Genomic DNA, 20,544 nt, shown 5'->3' with positions numbered 1-20,544 from the left:
CATCTCGGCAAGGGACGAGAGATTTGGGTTTGTTGCTGGAATCGAGAAGAGGTTGCTGTCGAGCGGTTGTGACGAGAATTGCGTTGCTTGCGATGGGCGTCGCCATTGCTCGTTCAAGTGACGTCCCGTCGTAGACTGTCGGTGTTTCTGGGAGGAGTGCAATCGGAAAGGGATCGATCGAGATGGTTGCTCGCAGACAGTTAATTTGTGAAGTGTGTGAATGGATTTTTCTTCAATCGCAAGAATTATGACTCTGAGAATGGATATGTTTGGTCCTGTTTTCACCGATCTTGAAGACATGACGTTTCTTTGCAGTTTTTGTTCTCATGTGAGAGAAGCGTCTGCGAGACACCAGATCGGTGATTGGAGGTACTGAAGTTAGTGATGAATGAATGGTTTTTTATTTTTATTTTTATCAGGGTCAAGGAGGCATGGTAGCTAATTGTAACTCTTTGTACAAATTGAGGTGTAGCTGATAGTACGAAAGTCAATTCGAGAAGTAGGGCTCACGCCTTCGTCCGATTGGGCCATTTGTGCAATCGACGGCAACTGTGCGGTTAGCGACGTTTAATTACTGTTTCATATTCAAATGGTTTAGTGGTTCCTTACGTTGACAGGAATCTAGAATACTGATTTCAAAATGGCCGCCAGCTCTTTCCCTGAGTGGACCTGTAAATTCCATTTCAGTGCACAACTGATTTGTGTACTTGTCATTGCTTCTCTAGTGATGACGTGTGTATTTTTACATTGTTAATATACAGCAAGAGGACGTTTGAATCTTTTCTGGTAACATTGAGTTTCCTACTCGATTTTTCCACTTCGAATTCTCTCATTCACTTGCCCGTTGGTTTTCGTGCGGGCTGTAGATTCGATGATGTGATGATGGTCGAACTGTTGTTGCTAAAAGATCCACACTTCAACCACATGCATTGTCTGAAGTTGTAATCGTGCAGCAAGCGATATTCTCCTACGCTTCTCGTAGATTTCACATGAAAAGTATCGCTGCATTAATCGCTACTTCAATTTGTTGACCATGAGCCCCATAGATAGTTTAGGGCCAGTTTCCACAACAGTACCTATCATTTTTCAGTTGGTTTGTGGGTGAGTAGAGATGATCACTGCATCCTCCACAGGGTAGAAACCTACCGCTGTCCGAGACTGTCCGAGAAGCACTGTGCTGAACCTCCATCACAATACCGATTGAGAGAAAACTCGAGCTACAGTCCGGTCGATGAAAATTTGTTGTATTTCATCACCTATTTCAGGACGACGAGCAATCATCAGGGTCAATTTGGATTGCTGGTTCTATTTCGAGGGTTAACTAGTCTAATATTTGAGTCTCAGTCTAAAGACTGCAAGCTGCCATGAGCGAATTAATTGTGGAAATGTGATCTTTATCTCGAGTGCAAGTATGACTCCCAATTTTAGACACTGCTGTCCACCAGATGGAGAAGTACAGTGCCGTGGAGCTAACCTTTGAAGTGAATTAAGCTGTTGAGAAATATAGACTAATGTTGGAACGATTGCGTGGTAAGGGTAACGGATTGAAAAGATCGACGGGCGCTGTGCCTGCACAAATGCTCATTCCCACGCGGGTAACTTCGTCCCCACAGAGTTGTGTGTATTACCGAAATGGTGAACTTGAATAGAATTGTCGTGTGTGAAGGGAGGAAACTATTGACGCCCTGCGAACCACCCATACCCGGCGCGCAAGCTAAAAATAGGAATATGGGAATTTGTTCACCTGGTCATCTCGACATTCATGCGGGGTGTTCCTTGAGGCAGCTCATTTGGAGGTGTAGTGAGCTTCTGATTCAGCCCAAGTCGATTCCCCACGACAGATTCTTCCACGCCACGCCGCGCCTCGGATTCTTTGCTCGTTCGGCTTCCCTGCGACCCTTTCAAGCATTCTATCGATTCTTCTCTTCTTCTATTCCGCCGTGTCCATGTCAAGTTTCTCATTGGTCTTCGATATCAAGACGCAGGCTCTGCTGTTGCAACGTTAGAGTGATTCTTCACTCTTTTCGGGACGCAGTTGATTGTTTTTCAGCCTTCGAACCATAATTTTTAGCGGTACTGCGAGTGACTTGGAAGCAGGGAAGGTATTGGCTTCCTTCCCTGCTTGGACCCAAGTGCTCTGGTTTTTATCCGTGCTGACTTCTCCTTCGCAGTGATACAGCGACGGGGGAGTCTCACGCAGTACTTACGGATAGGAAGAATCTCGTGTTCGTGTCCAAATTCGTCAGCAAGTTTGTTTGAGGATAGATTAGGCTGGGTCACTTCTTCCTTGCAATCCCTAATTCGACCGTATTAGAAATGGTGGTGAAGGATTCTAATTGAATGACGGCTCCCCTCATGTGTGTTATCCTTTTTGATTCGTTTTCCTCAGGCATTTGCTCATCTGGTGACTTTTGGACTAATTTGGGTAGACTCTGCAATCTTGCAGGGCTACACCCCAAACCCCTGAGGGTTGGGGGCTGCCTCCAAATAGCTTCATGAAATCACCTTCTATATGATGGAACTTTCAGTGGTTCCTAGGTCAGGTCATGAACAAGAGTAATTAGTGCATTTTGTTTTGTTCTTGTTTTTGTTTTTTTGGTTCGCTGAGCACCCAAGATGGCTAAGAAGACACATAACTCCGTTGCTCTTGCGATTGCTCGAGAGGACCGGAGGAACAAATTCATCACTGCGGCCGCGGGAGCGGGAGCAGGGATGCTGGCAGCGACTTTTGTGTGCCCATTGGATGTGGTCAAAACTCGGTTGCAAGTGAATCGGATGGGCTACGAGAACATCAACGGCATGATGGTTTTAGGGCATTTGGGTACAATATTCAAGAAGGAGGGGGTGAAAGGGCTATATTGTGGTTTCTCCTCCACCATGGTTGCTCTACTTGTCAACTGGGCTGTATATTTCACCGTGTATGAGCAGCTGAAAGGTATGCTTCAGGCACGGGAAGCGCGGAAGAATGGAGGAGTTGTCGGCAAGGGAGGCGCGTATGCACATCCGCCGAAGCTTTCAGTAGGTGCGAATATGTTGGCTTCGGCAGGTGCAGGGGCAACCACTATTTTAGTTACAAATCCACTATGGGTTGTGAAAACCAGGATTCAAACACAAAGTTTGAGACCTGATCTGATTCCTTATAAAGGTGTGGCATCAGCCCTTCATCGAATTTTTCGTGAGGAGGGTGCTCGAGGTCTTTACAGCGGAGTGGTGCCGGCTCTAGCGGGTATAAGCCATGTTGCCATTCAGTTCCCTTTGTTTGAGTTTCTGAAGAATCAGCTGGCTCTGAGAGAAGGCACTACAGTAGACAAACTACCTGTAGGTCAGGTGGCAATGGCTACATCTGCAGCCAAGGTCATTGCATCTACTATCACATACCCACATGAGGTTGTTCGGTCGAGACTACAAGAACAAGGCGTTGCGAGGCTTGAAAAACTGCGGTATACCGGAGTCGTCGATTGCATTAAGAAAATAACGGCTCATGAAGGAATACGAGGATTTTACCTTGGATATGCAACCAACTTGATGCGAACCACTCCTGCTGCAGTGATAACATTCACAAGCTTTGAAATGATTCTTAGGCAGCTGAAAATTATCTTCCCTCCTCGTAGAGAGGATTAGGGTGTTAGTTCTTCTTACTTTTCCATTTTTGGAGGTGGATTGAAATGCTGTTAGGGTAGTTTCTCAACTGCAGATTTTCTGTGGTTGTAGGTTTAGAAATGCATGTCCCACAAAAGGGCGCCGAAAGATCAGAGAGCGCCACATTGTATCCTCATAGGTCACCTACTAAATTCCTGTGTGCTGCCCGCTCGCTTCACAGATCCTATCCATAATTGTACTGGTGCCTACCTGTTCTACCAATCGGCTGTTTTGCGAACATATATCGGATCAAGTCAACAAACATTTAGAATTAGAAGTGCCAGAATCTGAATCAGCTTGATTGAACAGATTTTATACAGGGTTGAGATTTTAAGCGTTTGAGAGCCGATGAGCACAGGAGGGTGTAATTTATTTTGTTTCTCTCTTAAGTTAGAGGTTCGGATGTTGGGGGGAGGGTTTTAAGAAAAAAAGAAGCCAAAGATAAAGAGCATAGCTTTTTAGGGGAGGTTGTATAATAGCCTTTTAGTGCAGGAAGTATGTGTAGAAAATGCAACATTTTTTCTGATCGAGCCTCTCATCACGAGCTTCGGTGCCCTGTATTTGCATCATGTTCCCGTTAAGAGTTCAGACTATATGGTTCATCTTGAGAGATGTCATTGTATGTCTTGTGTGGCCTTTGTTTTGCGTTTTCTCATTTGCGATTAGAACTCCTTACTGCGTGGCAGTCAATTTGGAAGTTTCTTTAGTCAACTGCTAAACTAATTTAAATCGAGATTCATCAACTTACTGTATAAGTGTGAATCTAGAGATCATTACATGATAAAACTTTAGTGCCATGTTACTTAAGCTGGAGCAGTTGGATTGTTAATATTTCAAATACAGCGACAGTCTTCACTTTGCAAACGACTCAACTTTACATGTCATTCGAGTATCTGTTCATTGCTGGTAAATTTCCCATGAATAGATTCAAAACTCAGCAGCTGAATTTGTTGGCCCTAAAATACTGTCTCAATTTCATGCTCCGCAATCTTCTATAGCTGCAATACTTGACCTAAACAAATTTCTTCGGTTGGCTTTGAAGAACGAAACTGAAAAGAACAGTCTGAAACTGCCCTAATTGAGAAGAGAATCAACCCATGCAAATGGGTGTACAACCAGAGTCTCTGTTGATTTGGAATGATATCTACGATCACGGTATTATGGAACCAGCTGAGCATATCTGTGCAAAATAATGCTACATAACTTAGCCTCTGAGGCGTCTGTGACTGAAGAAAAAAGTCCTCTCTAAAATTAATTGGTGTACGCATACATGAGCGTTCGGTGCCTTCAACTATACAACAAAAATGTTTGGTGAGGCTTTGAACTTGCGCTTCAAATTCGGATTTGCTTCTAGGAGGATAGCATAGTGATCGTCTTCTTCGCAAGTGAGCCAATTAGCAGCATCGGGATTCTTCGACAGCAGTTTCGAGGTGAGGTACCCAGCAATTGACCAAGTCTGATAAAGTCGTGCCTGCTTCCCGATAAACCGGCCCTTCTTTGTGTCATAATATTCAGGCCACCTGTCTCGTGACAGACGCTTCTCTGCAATTTCAATGGCCCTCTCTGCGAGATCTGGACGGTTCATCTTTATGCACGCCGTCGTGAACTGCCACAGAAGAGTAGGCCATGACCCTCCGTTGTGGTAAGACCAAGCTCTGCATATAAAAATTTGAAGTTCATAAGTGGACGTTACTTTCGTGCGCTCCGTTTTCAAACATATAGCACTAGATCAGCGCTTTCAAAAAACGAATGGAAGGTCAATGTATTCTTACGTGTTCTTAGGGTCAGCTCCGGTGATGATGCGCCACTCGTCTTCTGTAAGAGCTGGAAAACAGATCTTCATTGGCATAGTTGCAATAAGGTCATCCCACTTCGACTCGACAAGTTTCAAGATATCTTCAGCCTGATTCTCGGTAGCTAGACCACTACAGATTGACCACATATTACCGAGAGCAAACCACCGAAAGTCCATGTGTGCAGGTTGCAGATTTCCGATAAAATAGCCTCCAGTCTCAGGCATCCAGTCGAGAAGCCACTGTGATACCTGCTCTGGATATATATTGAACTTATTAACAGCTTCGGTGGAATACTCCTCGGTCTTGTAGCGGTAAATCTCATTCACCTTGCTTATATCTAACCAATAGTATTCTTGGATGTGAAAAGATAGTGCAGCCAGCCTCGCGTTGATTTGCCGGATCAGATCTCCTGCCCCATCTTCTGGCACGAGAATTTCCCGGGCACATCGCAAAGCTTGGTAAAACAGGGCCTGCATGGAAAGGCAACATGGTAAAATTCAACACCACAATACCAGTGCTTCAATCCAGTTCTTTGAGAATCCGTCCGTAAGTCCCACCTAAAAATGCAATTTTTTCAAAAATAATAAAAAAAAGAAATTTGAGCCTTCTACAGAAACGAGAAAACGAGCAAAAGCATTTTTTTGGGGGTATGATTCTCTACGTATTGGTTGACGAACCTGAATCTCAAGGGGGTGACCATGAATTCCCATGCGGCGATCAATCATACAAGAGCCATCAGTGACCAGCAAAGTCGGAAACATGTCGAAACCATCTGCTAGACAGACCTTCAGGATCATTTTTATCCCTGTCTGTACATCCACCCTTTCCTGTAGGGAGATATCGCCTGTACACTTACCATATGCTCGCAACAGAATGATCCACCAAAGCCCTGCCCAAGGCACACTCATCAGTATTAGCACCTGAGATTGAAACTACTGAACGAAGATTTTAATTATAATCTTTTACACGTCTTCGTCGTCTTAGACGACTTAAGTATAATTTCGACAATGCAGTCAAAAACATCCAAGCACCTACCAGAATCAACAGGCGCCACGCGACCAATGGCTGCTTCTCCAAAGTCAGGATCCAAAATCTCCTCGGTCCCTTTGGTTTCGTCGCCATCGAGATACACAGTTCGGACCTTAAAACTTGCTGGCATCAATCCTTGTCCCGGGCAATAACAGTCTACTGTCTTCTCCCAGCTCTATTGAACATAGGCTATATTAATTAGCACGACAATCCATTCTTTGATTAAAACACATAGTCTGCTAGTAAGACACAGTTATAATAGAAGCCTATTAAAACCTGAAAACAATCGCAATTAGGGCAGCATTGCCGACCCAACCCGCACAAGCTGAAAGTCTCTATACCAACAAGCTTACAAATATCGAAAAGTTTTAGGAAACTAAATTCACAATGTGCACAGTTATATGAGATTGAAGAGAGGACGATAGACCTGTAGCTGCAAGGTATGGAGGAGAAAATTCCGAACAATTTCAGTCTCTCCCTTGAGCAGGAATGCGATAGCGGATGGGATAAAGTCACGGATGAACACTTGGTCATAGTTCAAAGGGTGGGGATCAGTGGGATCATTAGCAGCAATGGTGCCCACTGGCTCCCCGCAATAGGTCACCACCGCATCTCGCAACAAGTCCCACGCTTCTCTTTCCAGATTACTCTCAGCCACCGCTCCATCGGACGAACCATTCTGCCCTCCATGCAGCAGCACCTTGCGATTTGCTAGAATGCTCTCGTTGTCCAACAAACACTCTTGCTCCGCCACGTTCTTCAGTTCACAATGAATCCCACATGTCTGGCGATCACGCCATCGTCTCTTCACCACTCGCGCACAACTTGAGCGCAGCGTCCACGCATTCAAACCCCTCTGCTGTCTCCACGACAACCCACAAAAACTCGCGGAAATGCTGCCATCGCTTCGACAACTCGCCTCACCAGCACCGACGTTGCGATGAAAGTAGGCACATTGCCGGCAGCCAAGGGGTGCCGAAACATCCACCAGACGTAACGTCGAATTCATATGAGAGCCTCCAACTTGAGCCTCGAAATGACACACAGAACATCAATCACTCACACGGTGCTCTTCACTATTATTACCCCACAACGAAATTCTGGCAACGAATTCCAGCCACCAACAATCACCAACATCATCATCATCGTGATAGGAATGAAAACAAAAACCCATAAAAGAAAAAACGGGAACCCAATTCATCACTCAAAATACCAAACAACGTATCACCTCGCCCACCTCAAAAAACGGCGAGATAGAACTGAACACAGCAACGATGGCGGCCAGCTTTTACAACACCAGCCCCTCAAAGTAACAAAAAAACAATGAGCTCGTAGTCGATTCTTAATCGATTTCGACGATTCTGGTGTCGAAAAGCGGCCGTCAAGTAGAACATGAAGCTCGAATTGAGTATTTCGCCCCCAAAGGAACCAAGCGATTCCCAAATTTCAAGCTCCAAATTCTGAGCATCCGAATACGGATAAACGCTGCAAAAATCTGCGCACCGGCCAAATCCCATCACTGCCAAAGCCTGTCGAGGGGGGGGGGGGTTTGAGTCCGACGTGGCACGATCTCGTTCACACCGTCGATAACTTCGAGAAACGAGACGAGTTGAGTCCGCCGCTTTTACTTTCGACGTTGGTTCATGACTTTTTTGTGCAAAAGGCAAAAGGTTTGGAGATACTTTGTTTTTAAAGAGTAGTGGTAAGTAATGCAATTAGTTTTTGCTACTGCCACCACAATCTGCCAACCACTCAACACATTTCTTTAGTTTTTTTTTGGTTTGTTTGTTTGTTTGTTTGTTTGTTTGTTTGTTTTTTTTTTTGTTTGTTTTTTTTTTATTTCAATTGAAAACTTTGTTCAAAAAGTATAGTTTAAACTATTGAACAAAGGTGGTTAAATAGGGTTGTGGTGATAGTAGCAAAAACTTTGGTGGCATTAGCAATGCCTTTATTTTAAAGATTTTTCTAAATCTCTAAATATAAATGAGTGTAGATATGACCTAGAGTTTTGTATAGAAAATTGGACATATTTTTGCATATATTTATAACACTCGTGTCTATGATAGAGAATAAAATAATGGTATATTTGAAATCAAACATCAATGCCATTTACTTGGAAATTTTAAGAATAAAGTTCCAAAATATTTTCACAAGTTTTTTGAAGAAAAATAAAATTTTATTTATTGTTTGTTTGTTTGTTTGTACATGTTTGTAAAGTATGCAATAGAATTGTAGTTTACATATATATGTTTTTCCTTTCAACTATATATTACTTACAAATTATTTCAAAAAAACATTTTATTTGAATGTTGTTTTTATACTTATTTGCTCTATGAAAAATCCCATCACAAATTGTTTCTTTTTTAAACAATCAATCTAGAAATTAAACATTTTAGTTATTTGCTAATGTATTTACTCACTCATTAAATTAACTCAGATATGTTAAAGGTTCTCAACAAACACTCAATTTTCCATTATTTCACACATTTCATTAAGCATCTCATATTTGTTGAAGTACCAAATTCATTATAAACTGAATAATTTCTTCATTCTAAAAGAAATTGTATAAAATTATTAACTACACAATAATTTAAAAAATTCTAAAAGTTGGGTTGCAAAGTCATGTTCTTAGTTTTATGTACTTCAATTATAAGTATTAGAATGAGTGGGATTCAAATAGTTTCCATCCTCAAACAATTGTCAAATGAATGCATAAGTGGTTGAATGGAGGAATTAAGATATATATATATATATATATATATACATATATATTCTTTTGGATGGATGAAAAATATGCCCACAAACTCTTTTAAATTTAATATACAAAACTATTTTAATCAATGAAAACATACTTTTACTACAAAATTACTTAAGTGCATGCAATACAAAAAAGATGGATACTCTTACTTTGGATCTCATACTTCCTGATTTTATTACAATTTGAACATACGATTAAACAATTGTGCTTTTGAATAGTTCCAGAAACTTGGCCCCTATGAAGCATTGCTTCTGTTCAGGATTTGGTTTACATACAAAGCGCACATTAAGATACGTAAGCCAAGCACAACACCCTTGTTGAAGCGTATGAATATCAGTCATATATTGTACATGGAGCCTGGTGAAGACCCACCATTTCAAATTCAGCCGTTCAAGTTGTAATCCAACCAGTGAAAACCTCTTTCCAGGCATACAGTCTCAAAGACTAATTACTAGCTTCACTTCAAGTTGAGCCCTACCCTATTGGAGATTACAAAATTTAAAACTTGACCTTCAAGGTGAGACCTTGACTCGTGATGTCCCTAAAACAGTTTGTGATACAAAATACATTGGAGCACACTCTAATCCTTGGAAGTCTTTCCGTATCAAATCAAGAAGCTGGCCCGTTAATTCTCTTCCAATCGAACATCTACCTGAACGTCGCGGTCTAAAAGCATTTGAGGAACATCACCTCATGTAAAAGCCCAGAAACGCCTCTAAACACACACAAACGTACAAATAACAAGGGTAATCAAAAATTATGACGCAACTGGAATCTTAATCTTCGTTCAACTCAAGTGAGGAACCTACGCAACTGCCCGCAGGTCACTGACTTCACTCTAACTCCAAGGAGTGCCGGGTAAGCTCTGCTGATCCCACTTACTATTTGCTACTGCTCAAGGGAATGCAGCTGCAAGTAAACCTGACTCACTGGGTAAGGATGTAGTTACTTGGGAAGGTTATGAAATTCCTGCTATGAGAGCTAATTGACGTCGGTTGAAGCATGATCCCCATTAAGCACAGATGCTGAAACTGGATTGGTTGATGACGGTCCTTGGAGCTGGGAAAGTGCTTGCGCGTGACTGAGCTGCAGATTTATCTGACTCCTAGAGAAAGAATGAGCGTTGCCACCAGGACTCCCCGAGAGGGAGTGCGCAGAGGAATGGATTTGTGGTTGGACGAGGCCAGATGAATTCATTTGGGTCTGTAATTGACCAGGCAACTCGTTGGTAGGAGCAGAATTCCCAGAATGAGCCTGTCTGCTTCCAGACAAGTGCAAAGGTCCAGGTGGCTGCATCTGATTGCTATATGCATGTCCTGCTTGTGTTAAACCAAAGTTCCGAGCATCAATTTGACCCCGTAGCTGTGATTGCAAGTGGTTCGAGAATTGTACCATTTCTGACATGTTAGGAACTCTGTGAGCCTGGGCCACAGCCCCAGGTTGGAGCTGGCTAAGTTGATGACCTCGAAGTTGAGAGGCACCTTGTTGTCCATTAGGCAGTATAACTTGCCCACCAGAATGTCTTGTGACCAGCCCTTGTTGAAAAGAAGCCAAAGGTTGACGAGGGGTGCCTTGAATAAAATAATTTATGACGTGTGTAAGGGAGGGTTGGTTAGGGAGGTTCGTAAGCAAGCCTTGCTGCTGCAATTTCCGAGCACTTGGAAACTCTGCTAAGCTCTCTGTAACAAGATAAGAACAGGCAGTTAGTGACAGCTATTTCAAGTGGGCATGGACTTCAATTGTGGACACTGACCAAAAACTCACAAAGATCCTCCACATGTACTGCCCATACAAGTAAAACTGGTTAAGGATCATAAAGCTTCTGAAGTAGCATACGTAAAGGTCCAAGCCGGGTGTTCCTTTCAAATGATATCAAGTCCTTCATGCTGTTCACAACCTCAGAAATCTGTAATCAGAGCAAACATGTCCTGTTAAAATTATTTGGAAAGCAAGATAGACCAAAGTATTACATCACCCAGCAGCAAGTATGACACGAAAACCTACGGAATAAAAGTTGAAAATTCAATGGCACACACAAAATATCAGCTCTCGACAATACCTGCAAGCAGCGCACGTAGCGTTTTGAAAAACCAAGATCATTGACCATAGGCGCGTCCAGCTGTACAGCCAGTTGTTTTGCTGAAGTCATGAACCTGCACAACCAAACTCATCGATTATTGATGTCTATATACTTCAAACCTGCATTCAGCTGTAATATCATAGTTGAGAGTTAGCCTAATAAACTGATAGAATCCATCATAATCCGAGTGCTTAATTGAAAAAAAGTTGGGGAATCGATAGCGAAAATTCATTCCAAAATACATTTACTCAAGTAGAGGTATTCCACATTTACATGAATCATTTGTTTAAAAGGAAAACATAAAATAATTCCGACCAGAAAGATATCGAGTCATCTTCTAGACAAGAAAGAGTCAAGTTATCTTCTACATAAGAAAGAGAAGTAACATACGCATTGCAATGTTTCGTCAGATTCTCCACGCTCTTGTTAATATCCTCCTGTTCAGCCTCCGCCACCAAGTTATTTAGCAGCTGTGCCTGTACACACGATCATAAGTTTAAACGACGAATTTCAGAATAATTAATAATCCGAGCCCATCAAAGACTCAATAAAATAACATAACATAAAATAAAATAAGCCGCTAATAATCCTAAATCCACAACACTCCATATAAGCACAGCAACTACGCTACTGCAGACGATGGATAGATTACTTCTGTTGCGATGCTACACCTGCTCTTGAAGATTCTTGGATGGTACTACTTCTTCGTGAGTTTTTGTGCAGAATTCCCACGCTTGAATCTAAAGTGGCACATTAGTGTTGTCACGTCAGATATCAAAGAGTTCCGAAGCATAAAGACAGAGCTTCTGATAAGAGAATAACAAAAAGAACCGGCTGATACTTTTCATCCAATTTCAGAGGGTTTCACATTGATGCAGTGACTAGGACAGTAGTTTCTACTTGATAAGCCTATACTACGCATTAAATTAAATACCTTATATGAGGAACTGAAAGTCACTCGGAGTGTTCCATACCTGATCACCTGTCAAGCAACATCGTAACCTGAATCAGCAAAACCATACTGCTTCTACACAAACAAATGCAATTCATCCTTCATAAACAAGGACTTACCCGTGAAAAACCAATATTTGAATCACATATATGAGCAATATTTGGTTCACTACACAAGAAGCATAAATACATGGAAACAATAGCGTTACCACGCAGGCTGCAGCAATAGTTTATTTATTATCAACTCAGCCTTAAGTGTCCTGAAACCTTTTCTAGGTGAATTACCGTTGCTTGAACTACAAAAAGCAATAGACTAAAATTGTAACATAAACTGTGATCTTAAAACACATGAATAAGGCGCTCAATCCAAAACGTACCCTTAATTCAGCAAAGACAGATTCGTGTACTGCCCCTGAATACTCGAGAACCATTTTCCCAGAAGGCATAACATACCTACTCAACAAAAAAAAAACCCTAGATGAGCAACGTGAGAATCGAATCTCAGGTTTAGGTTCTAGAACAAAGACTCAGACTTGAAACAGACGAAGTCCAGCCAAACATAAAATGGCAATGGATGAACACATAATTGACATAACATGATAAACAAACCTTACATACACAGAACAAAATCAAGGAAAAAGGAAAGAAAAGAAAAGATAAGAACGGCTCATCAAAAACATAAACTAATGTTAGATCCAGCTTCACGATAAACACCATTCTTCAAATATCAAGTACCTTGCACCCCCTATGACGTGAATTCCCGTACATGAGACAAGTTGAACTGATACATCTTTATTACAAAATATCTATTGAGACGCTCACTGACTTCCTTGCTTCTTAAGATGTGATTTAAGATAAGGATGAGTTTCCTGCAGAAAATGATCAACATTGTCAAATCCAAAAATATAGACCAGAAGAGATGGACATACTCCTCAGCTAGATCTAGAAATAGGAGCTCGTCCACCAGACCACTGTCGTATTTGATTTTAAAAAGGCGAGGCAGAACATCTGTGCAGGATTCTGTTCATATCAAACGCAAAAATATCAACTCCTTGCAGATAGCTAACTTATTCCAATCTTTTACATTTCATTCTGCAGCATAGTGGACTAATTCAAAACCTTGCTCAATAATCCATGACACAGACGAAGGGGATATAGAAAATACTCACCAAAACCTCTACCAGGTTGCACACCACATAAATTACAGAACCAAAACTCCTGCAGAATGCAATATATCAATGTAAATCCAAACTGAGCAATGAAGGGGATAAATAAAAGTTGAACATGAGAATTATTGTAACTTTTCCAACATGAAAAAAAACAAAGGATTCACAATCAATGAATTCTTGAGAAAATACTACTCAATAAGCAAGATACCTTTTGAATGCTTAAAAAACAAGCAGAAATTACAAATAACACATGTATTTCAGCTTGTTTTAATTGCCCGTCAGAGAAATGTAGATGAAGAGATATACCATAGGGAAGAGGCCCTGAGCATGGCGACCAACAGGAGAAGTATTGTAACTGCCTAAGCACCAGCGCTTTAAAGCTCCAGGTTCAAAAAATGTATGTACGAGTTTATGCCAAAAAGCGATGTTGTTATCCTGTAGCAAAAACCATAACAATTAGAAGTTGGAAGATAGCACTAGTCAGAACATTGAACCATATGTGACTAATGTAGGCAATTAACAGAACACCGGCTGTAAACAATAAACACCTTCAAGTACAATGTCATCCTACGATATAATCACTAGACGAAAAAAAATCGTGCGATCAACACTTAGTCAACATTGTATTAAAAAAAACTCTTTACCACACCACCCAAGCTAAAACCCTTACAGGAAGACGTTTTCTTTGCTCATGAATGTACAGCATGATTATGTGATAACATTTTGAAGCAGCTCTTGGTGGCATACGAATTCTGTATTTATTATCCAGGTTTCCGCCTTTAAAGTTTCCAAGTCCTAGCACCGGGCCTTGGATGAGGTGCCGGTTCCCAAGCTTAAGCCTCTGAAGAAGCTGGTTTTGTACTGCTGGTTGCATTCGGGAAATCATTTGTTGTGCAGCTCCAGCCAATGGCAAACCATTTGTCATCTACCAAAATCACAAAAGACATTATAAATTCAAACAATGAAACAATACTCATTGAAAGACATAAACAAATTAGACATAAAGGGATAAGGAAAATATAACAATAAGACTACAATGAGAGCGACGAATTCAAATTGAAGTCTTTGTATGGACAAAAATACTACTTTGACTCATGATGAATTTCCTACAGAAGAGTGAACAGGTGCAGCGCAGAACTATTTAAGAAAAACAACCGACAATCAACCTACTGAATCTTAAATACGATCAAGCTAAACCTCCAAATTATCTCAATAGAACGCAGTTGTAAACTATGAGCTTCATGACCACATGCACCTCACCTGCAATGCTTGTGCTTGACCCGACTGAAACTGCTGTTGCTGTCCAGAATATAACAAGAGCTGCTGTTGAGGACTTACTCCTTGAGCGTGACGAGCTTGCACGATGCCTCTTTGACTAGCTACCGCATGCTGCAGGGTAGTGTGCTGGTTGGCTGATTGTGCATGTGCCTCTAACATTCCTTGAGCTAGGGCTTGGGCTTGAACTTGCTGATCACAATAAGTCATGGCCTCAGAAAACTTAGCAGCAGCACAATATAAAATAAACATGCATACTTTCATGGCTAAATATAGAGAAGAACAAGCACCGGAGAACCTTACGTTGAAAATGAACCGAAACTTTCGGAAAACAGGGAGAATAAAAATAGGAAAGCAAGTAAACAAATGAATTCTGCAGTTTTAATTTGAGAACACTCTACACCATCTGAAAGCTCCTACACAAACCATACCAAATCACATGACTGCTCTCACTGAGTTTAACTGACATTCAGCAACACACATTCTCGCTCAGCTTTCATTGAAAGAATACAGACCTGAGACTGGAGGGGTGATAATTGACTGACGGATGACATTTGCATAATGGATTGTTGAGATGGTGAACGTTGAAGTTGTGCTAAATGATTCGCATTACTTTGCCCCACGGAATTGGGTTGTTGTGAAACCCCACCCACAGATTGAAGAACACCCTGAAAATTCCCTGCTTGCATCGAGCCCACGTTTCGAAGAGGCTGAAGCGACTGGTGACCTTGAAAATTATTTTGCTGCATGAACTGTTGAGCCCCTTGAAGATTTGTGTGTGTGTGATTTTGACTTTGCTGCCCATGCTCTTGACTAGATTGCGATACACTAGCTTGCCCTATCCCAAAATTTATGCACAACGAAACAGTTAACGTCGACAAGGCGGAACACAGAGGGAAAAATTTACTACATACTTGCAAGGCCAAGTGCCAGAAGTTTACCAGTGGTGTAAGTTGAGCATGGGCTGCTAATTTCTGCGGATTGATAATTTCCTGACTCGGACTTTACCACCAGTTCATGAGGTACACCATAATTAGGTTTGATATCTCCTTCAAGCCCAGAATGTTGGCTGCTGGTTGGCGCCCTGTCTAAACCTGATAATTGGTCAGAGGATGCCGGTGCCTGAAAACTTCCTTCTTGATGGGGTGATTCTTGAGAGGATCGAAGTAACACCGCTGGATTCAACGAACCCTGTGTATATTCTCCTCTCTCTCCTTCAATGAGAGTATATTCACGCTTCACGCGCTTCAGATCAGGATATTCAGATTTCACCGCAGTGATATCCATGGGTTGCACATCACCCTGTGGATAACATACTCGAACCTGAGGTGATCTAGGAGTAACATCTTGAGCAACCTCGTTAAAATACGATTGGAACGCATCTTGTTTAACCCCTTCAGAACCTCCCGATAGCTGGCTCGTACTCAACGCTGCTTGGTATTGATTGCTACCTATTGCCTGCAAAACTTGTGAGCCAGAAGCTACCCTTCCTTCATAAACAAAATGTTGTTTGGATTGAAGAGCTCCCTGCTCAGAAGAACCTTGTCCTCGGGGACTCTGCAGGACTAGTGCCTGCTGAGTGCTGGGTGTGCCAACTCCTGCGATCGTTGTGCCCGGCCACTCATCTGCTGAAACTTGCCCCCCATTGATCAACGCTTTAGGTGGCATTGACTGCGATTGAGAAGGGGGAATCAGAGTGGCTGAACCCGCATAGCCCCCGAAAGATTTCTGAGAATTTCGTTTTTAAAAAGAATTTAAAAAAAAAACAAGACACAAAGTCAGTAGTACTATTAGAAGAGAAGTGATTTAAAGTGCTCAAATCGATGGATGCTAATGTTCTAGGATAGACCAATGAAGAAAGCAGCTTCTCACTGTTGTTAATCACCTGGGAGCCATATTGTTGTGAAGGGTGGGGAGTGTGATTGGTGCTCAAATGTTGACGCATATCCATAGCTGCTGGACCATTGTACCTGGCCATTCTTTCTAAGAAACTCCAACTCTTAAGACATCACACCTAATTTAGGGAAGATGATTTTTGGAGCTCGACGAGACTCTGCCTACATTCTTCCCATCACAGAATAAGTATACCTTCAGGTAATAAAAGCACTGATTAGATAAGTCGAAGTCATTCTTCAATAACCAGATTTACTTGAAAAGTGGCAGTAATGATCTTTTAAACTACACTACGTTGAGCTCTCATCAATCAAACTCCGCTTGAACAATATGTTTCGCCACCGAATGTCTGCCTTAAATCTTTTCTTTGAAAAAGAAATGAGCTGGAAATGTGCATTCCAGTGTTGATACTCTCTGACAGCCATAATCTTTTATGACCCACCAAGCGACCATCCCCTCACCCACACTCCTGTACACTGGCAGTATACCAAAACAATCCTGATTTCATTCCATTCCAACCCGCGGACAAGAATTTTTTTCTGTTCAGGGTCTTAATAAGCAACTCTACATTTGTCCAGATTCTTTTCTTCCAACTTGCCTAGATAACGCAGTCACCCCTGCAACTACTGGAGTGAGCGTTAAAGCCTTGCGAATCTGCTGAACGTCTCCACATCAACAAAAACGACCTGTGCCTGCTCGGCTTTTTGACTTGAACTTCCAAATGTGTCTAAAATCGCCCATATCCAAGAATCACGATTGCTCTACAGTGCCAACATCACTGCTACAAGCCTGCAACACCAACGTAGGGCAAGCAAGTGGTTAGTCGAACCTTAGACCTATAGATACTGAACCCACTGTTAAGAAAGAACCTGAAACCACAACGTTGTGTATCCCATTCATCAGATAAGGTTATTCTAGACGTACAAAGCTTTCAGATTCATATTATCTTGTAAGTTCTAGACCTCAATCATGACTTTGAACACACATGCGTATCCACCAGCGACGCAATTAAGCCTCAACTTAAATCAGGTTACGAATAACATGCCCTCAAACGTCAACGTCACAAAAGTGTGCCTTCCTTCACGAGTAAGAATGTCAATCTTTACTAACACTATAGTCAATCAAGGTCTACTCTCTACATCTTGCTTACTTGACCTTTGTTACACGCACACAATCAGACACCGTCGTTCTTTCTGCTAGTATGTAATTCACTACTCCGACCACATCGTAGTTTGTGGGTGCGGACTTCCCAGGTTTGATAGAATCCAATTCTCATCCAGCGGTTCTTCCTTACTAGGATACATCTAACAAATTTTCTAACAAACCGCATAAGCTAGTGAATCCAGACTTAAATGTCGTGTACCGATCTTCTCTCGCTTAAATGCCCCTTCGTGAGACAAGCTCACAAGGCTACAGAAGAGATTGAAATTTTTTCACGGGTTCTGCGTGGCAAAACACGAAAAAGACAAAGTAGCCCCGACCTTTTGAACCTGACCGCAAGAATGCTTCAAGATCTCTTGCTGCAGCTCCTCGACCTCTACTTGCAATACCTCGCTAATTTAAAAAAGAGATAAATAAATACATAAGCTTTTAAACAAAAAAATATAAAACTGTAACTGCATACAATAGCTAAGGCAAAAGATGCGGTCTAATTGAACGAGAACATCCGACCCGGTAGAAGATAAAAACCCCGACAGGAACTTTCCACATGTCGAATCAGCTCGTAATCTGGCATAAACTGCGATGCGAATGCCTAATTTAGACTTTTCCTCTGCACTACGCCGCCGTGAAGTCAATAATCCTGGCGAGGCCCCATTCACCTCACTCACTACGCTGTACCCTGCAACAATCTAAGATACAAACCTACAGATAGTCGAGTTAAGGGGAAATCATACTAATGTCCAGCCATTCTCAAGACCTCGAGCCTACAAACTACACATCCCTTGGTTGCTGAAAAATCTAGGCAGGTGATCAGCCACACTAACCCAGCCGGATTTTCAGCCAGCTATCCCTCCTTAGCTCCAAATGCACAACACAGATTCGCCTAATTTTTACAGATATCCATAACATGCAAAATCTAATTGCCAACAGAAGTGCCACTGAATGATCCAACACAACGCTATCGATCACACTGAACACGAATCGTATGGAGGTCCAAAGAGAACCCTAGCTAGCATCATCCTCCAGCGCCAAAAATGCCAAAGCCACTCAGATTCTCAAAAAACCGACTCACACACTCCATCACCAAAGTCTCAAGCTCAGAATTGCGCTGACCTTAGGGTTCGTGTTTAAAAAATAAAAGTAAAAAACAACACCAACACACACCATCTCCAGAGCTCCATCACTTCAAACACCAAATCCCATTTTCAAACAAATGCTCAAACTCGACTCTGAACTCATCAACACCACCACAACAGAGTCGACAGAATTGACTCTACATTTATTCATCAGAGAATGCGAACATCAGCAACGAGTTGCTTCGGCGCGCCATAAACTCCATGAACAGTCCCATCTCGCAGCAGCCAATCACAAAACAAAACAAAACGCAAAAAAAAAAAAAAAAAAAAAAAAAAAAAAAGGTACCGCTAAATAGTTTTCAACTGCAAAACGGCAGTCCACTCGAAATTGCGAACGATGACGTTGTGTGCCCCAGCGCAGCCATGAAACGAGAATCAGGCAACGATTTACTACTACTGCTACTACTACAAACGACCACTGGCGACACAAGATAGATGTATAGACGCATGATGCCGCGCAATGTACGAGAGAAACAGAGAGAGAGCGACCAAGAGACTGCTCTGGCATTCTGGCCACCTCCATAGTCAGTCTGCCCGCGCTTCTCGGGGCAGGTCCGGTTGGGGCCGAACCGGGTGGGAAGCCAGATTGGGAGGAGCTCGGTGCGGCCGGGCGGGCTCAACTCGACCCGCCCGCTCCACTCGTCGCCCGAGGAGCCGCCAACCAGTCACCCGACATTTCAAAGGGCCGCTCCTCGTCATCCAGGTTACCGGTCCCCGGTCTCTAAGGGTGTGAACAGCGCTTTCAATGTCAATGGATGAATAAGATCTCATTGGCACGTTCTCATCCAATATGGTTTATTAAAAATAGACAAGTTGGGAGATGCGAAGCATTCTACCGAGGAGGTTGTCGATGTGGGGCTGGAAACGATGTTTTGCATCGCTGCTCCTGCACACGAGATCGTGTCAATCCATTAGAGAACAACTCACGAGCTCCACAATTATTCAGCCAGTCCATCGATCAAGCTCTTGTGCATAAACCAGCTCCAGGAACAGCGTATTCTACACTGAGCAGCGCGAGTATGTTTACTGAGTAAATGATCATCCTAGGAGGAAGCTCCGCGTAGAGATTCTGTATCGCATCGAACGCTTCAAGGAGGCTTCTGTGAAGCATGTTTCGCCTGGAACAGGTGAATCCATTACCGGGCATCGCATGTCCGACGAAGAGCTGCCAGGAGAGTGGCAATGCTTCCGTTGGGTATAATCAAAGGAAGGGAGAAGAAACACCTACTGTGGCTGCTCGTCGAAACGCTAAATGCTTCTTCGAGCATAAGCTGCTGGACACAGAAACCTGCGGCGATCACATTCTGTTTGGAAGAATTAACTTGGGATGTGATTGCGCAAAGCCTTTCAAGCGTGGCATACATTAGTCTGATGTCAGTTTTGGTAAAACCAGTGCAAGAAGTACCTCTGGATATACACAACTACCTCAGAATCGACAAAGCGTTAACTAGACACATTCGAGTTGTGCGAGAAGCTGATGTGTCCAGTCGAACCGACTGATTCCACCGCCGCATGACTGGCTCCACAGGTTTTCATCACCCATGGCAGCCTGCAGGCATCCTGAACTTTGATTCCAGAGCCAGTCCTATATTAGAAAAGGAAAACCAATATCAACAAGTCAAAACGAGGATCGAAGTTCGGAGACTTCGTGAGTGTG

General features: G+C 42.4%; 3 protein-coding genes across 7 annotated transcripts; 1 reads left to right on the top strand and 2 right to left on the bottom strand.

Moving 5' to 3' along the window:
- The first annotated feature begins 1,775 nt into the window (after positions 1-1,775).
- LOC112293244 (nicotinamide adenine dinucleotide transporter 1, chloroplastic) lies at positions 1,776-4,247 on the top strand. Its single transcript, XM_024542457.3, has one exon. The coding sequence runs from the start codon at positions 2,617-2,619 to the stop codon at positions 3,619-3,621; it is 1,005 nt and encodes a 334-aa protein (XP_024398225.1). The 5' UTR covers positions 1,776-2,616; the 3' UTR covers positions 3,622-4,247.
- A 265-nt stretch (positions 4,248-4,512) lies between these two features.
- LOC112293243 (neutral/alkaline invertase 3, chloroplastic) lies at positions 4,513-7,951 on the bottom strand. Of its 3 annotated transcripts, none has more exons than XM_024542456.3 (6): positions 7,702-7,951; positions 6,892-7,564; positions 6,471-6,639; positions 6,113-6,324; positions 5,412-5,905; positions 4,513-5,294 (listed from the first exon to the last, which is right to left on the bottom strand). In XM_024542456.3, exons 2-6 carry the CDS (start codon positions 7,471-7,473, stop codon positions 4,931-4,933), a joined length of 1,821 nt encoding a protein of 606 aa, XP_024398224.1. In that variant the 5' UTR covers positions 7,474-7,564; positions 7,702-7,951; the 3' UTR covers positions 4,513-4,930. The 3 variants fall into 3 exon arrangements, with proteins under 3 accessions (XP_024398224.1, XP_024398223.1, XP_024398222.1); XM_024542455.3 differs by having other exon boundaries at positions 6,892-7,494; XM_024542454.3 differs by having other exon boundaries at positions 6,892-7,487.
- A 1,568-nt stretch (positions 7,952-9,519) lies between these two features.
- On the bottom strand, positions 9,520-19,464 carry LOC112293603 (uncharacterized). 3 transcript variants are annotated; one of them, XM_024543236.3, is made up of 16 exons: positions 19,174-19,464; positions 16,583-17,379; positions 15,639-16,425; positions 15,213-15,535; positions 14,683-14,889; positions 14,093-14,347; positions 13,729-13,857; positions 13,423-13,471; positions 13,183-13,273; positions 12,631-12,706; positions 12,237-12,284; positions 11,974-12,042; positions 11,693-11,778; positions 11,282-11,375; positions 11,059-11,128; positions 9,520-10,901 (listed from the first exon to the last, which is right to left on the bottom strand). In XM_024543236.3, exons 2-16 carry the CDS (start codon positions 16,673-16,675, stop codon positions 10,204-10,206), a joined length of 3,075 nt encoding a protein of 1,024 aa, XP_024399004.1. In that variant the 5' UTR covers positions 16,676-17,379; positions 19,174-19,464; the 3' UTR covers positions 9,520-10,203. The 3 variants fall into 3 exon arrangements, with proteins under 3 accessions (XP_024399004.1, XP_024399008.1, XP_024399009.1); XM_024543240.3 differs by having other exon boundaries at positions 14,761-14,889; XM_024543241.3 differs by lacking the exon at positions 19,174-19,464 and adding an exon at positions 18,865-19,031 and having other exon boundaries at positions 15,639-16,397.
- Between the last annotated feature and the right edge of the window lie 1,080 nt (positions 19,465-20,544).

This window comes from Physcomitrium patens, chromosome 16 (genome assembly GCF_059467195.1).
Source record: "Physcomitrium patens ecotype Gransden chromosome 16, ASM5946719v1, whole genome shotgun sequence".
NCBI classification, from domain to species: Eukaryota; Viridiplantae; Streptophyta; class Bryopsida; order Funariales; family Funariaceae; genus Physcomitrium; species Physcomitrium patens.
The sequence above is the reverse complement of the archived record's forward strand: the minus strand, read 5'-3'. Positions and strand labels throughout refer to the sequence as shown.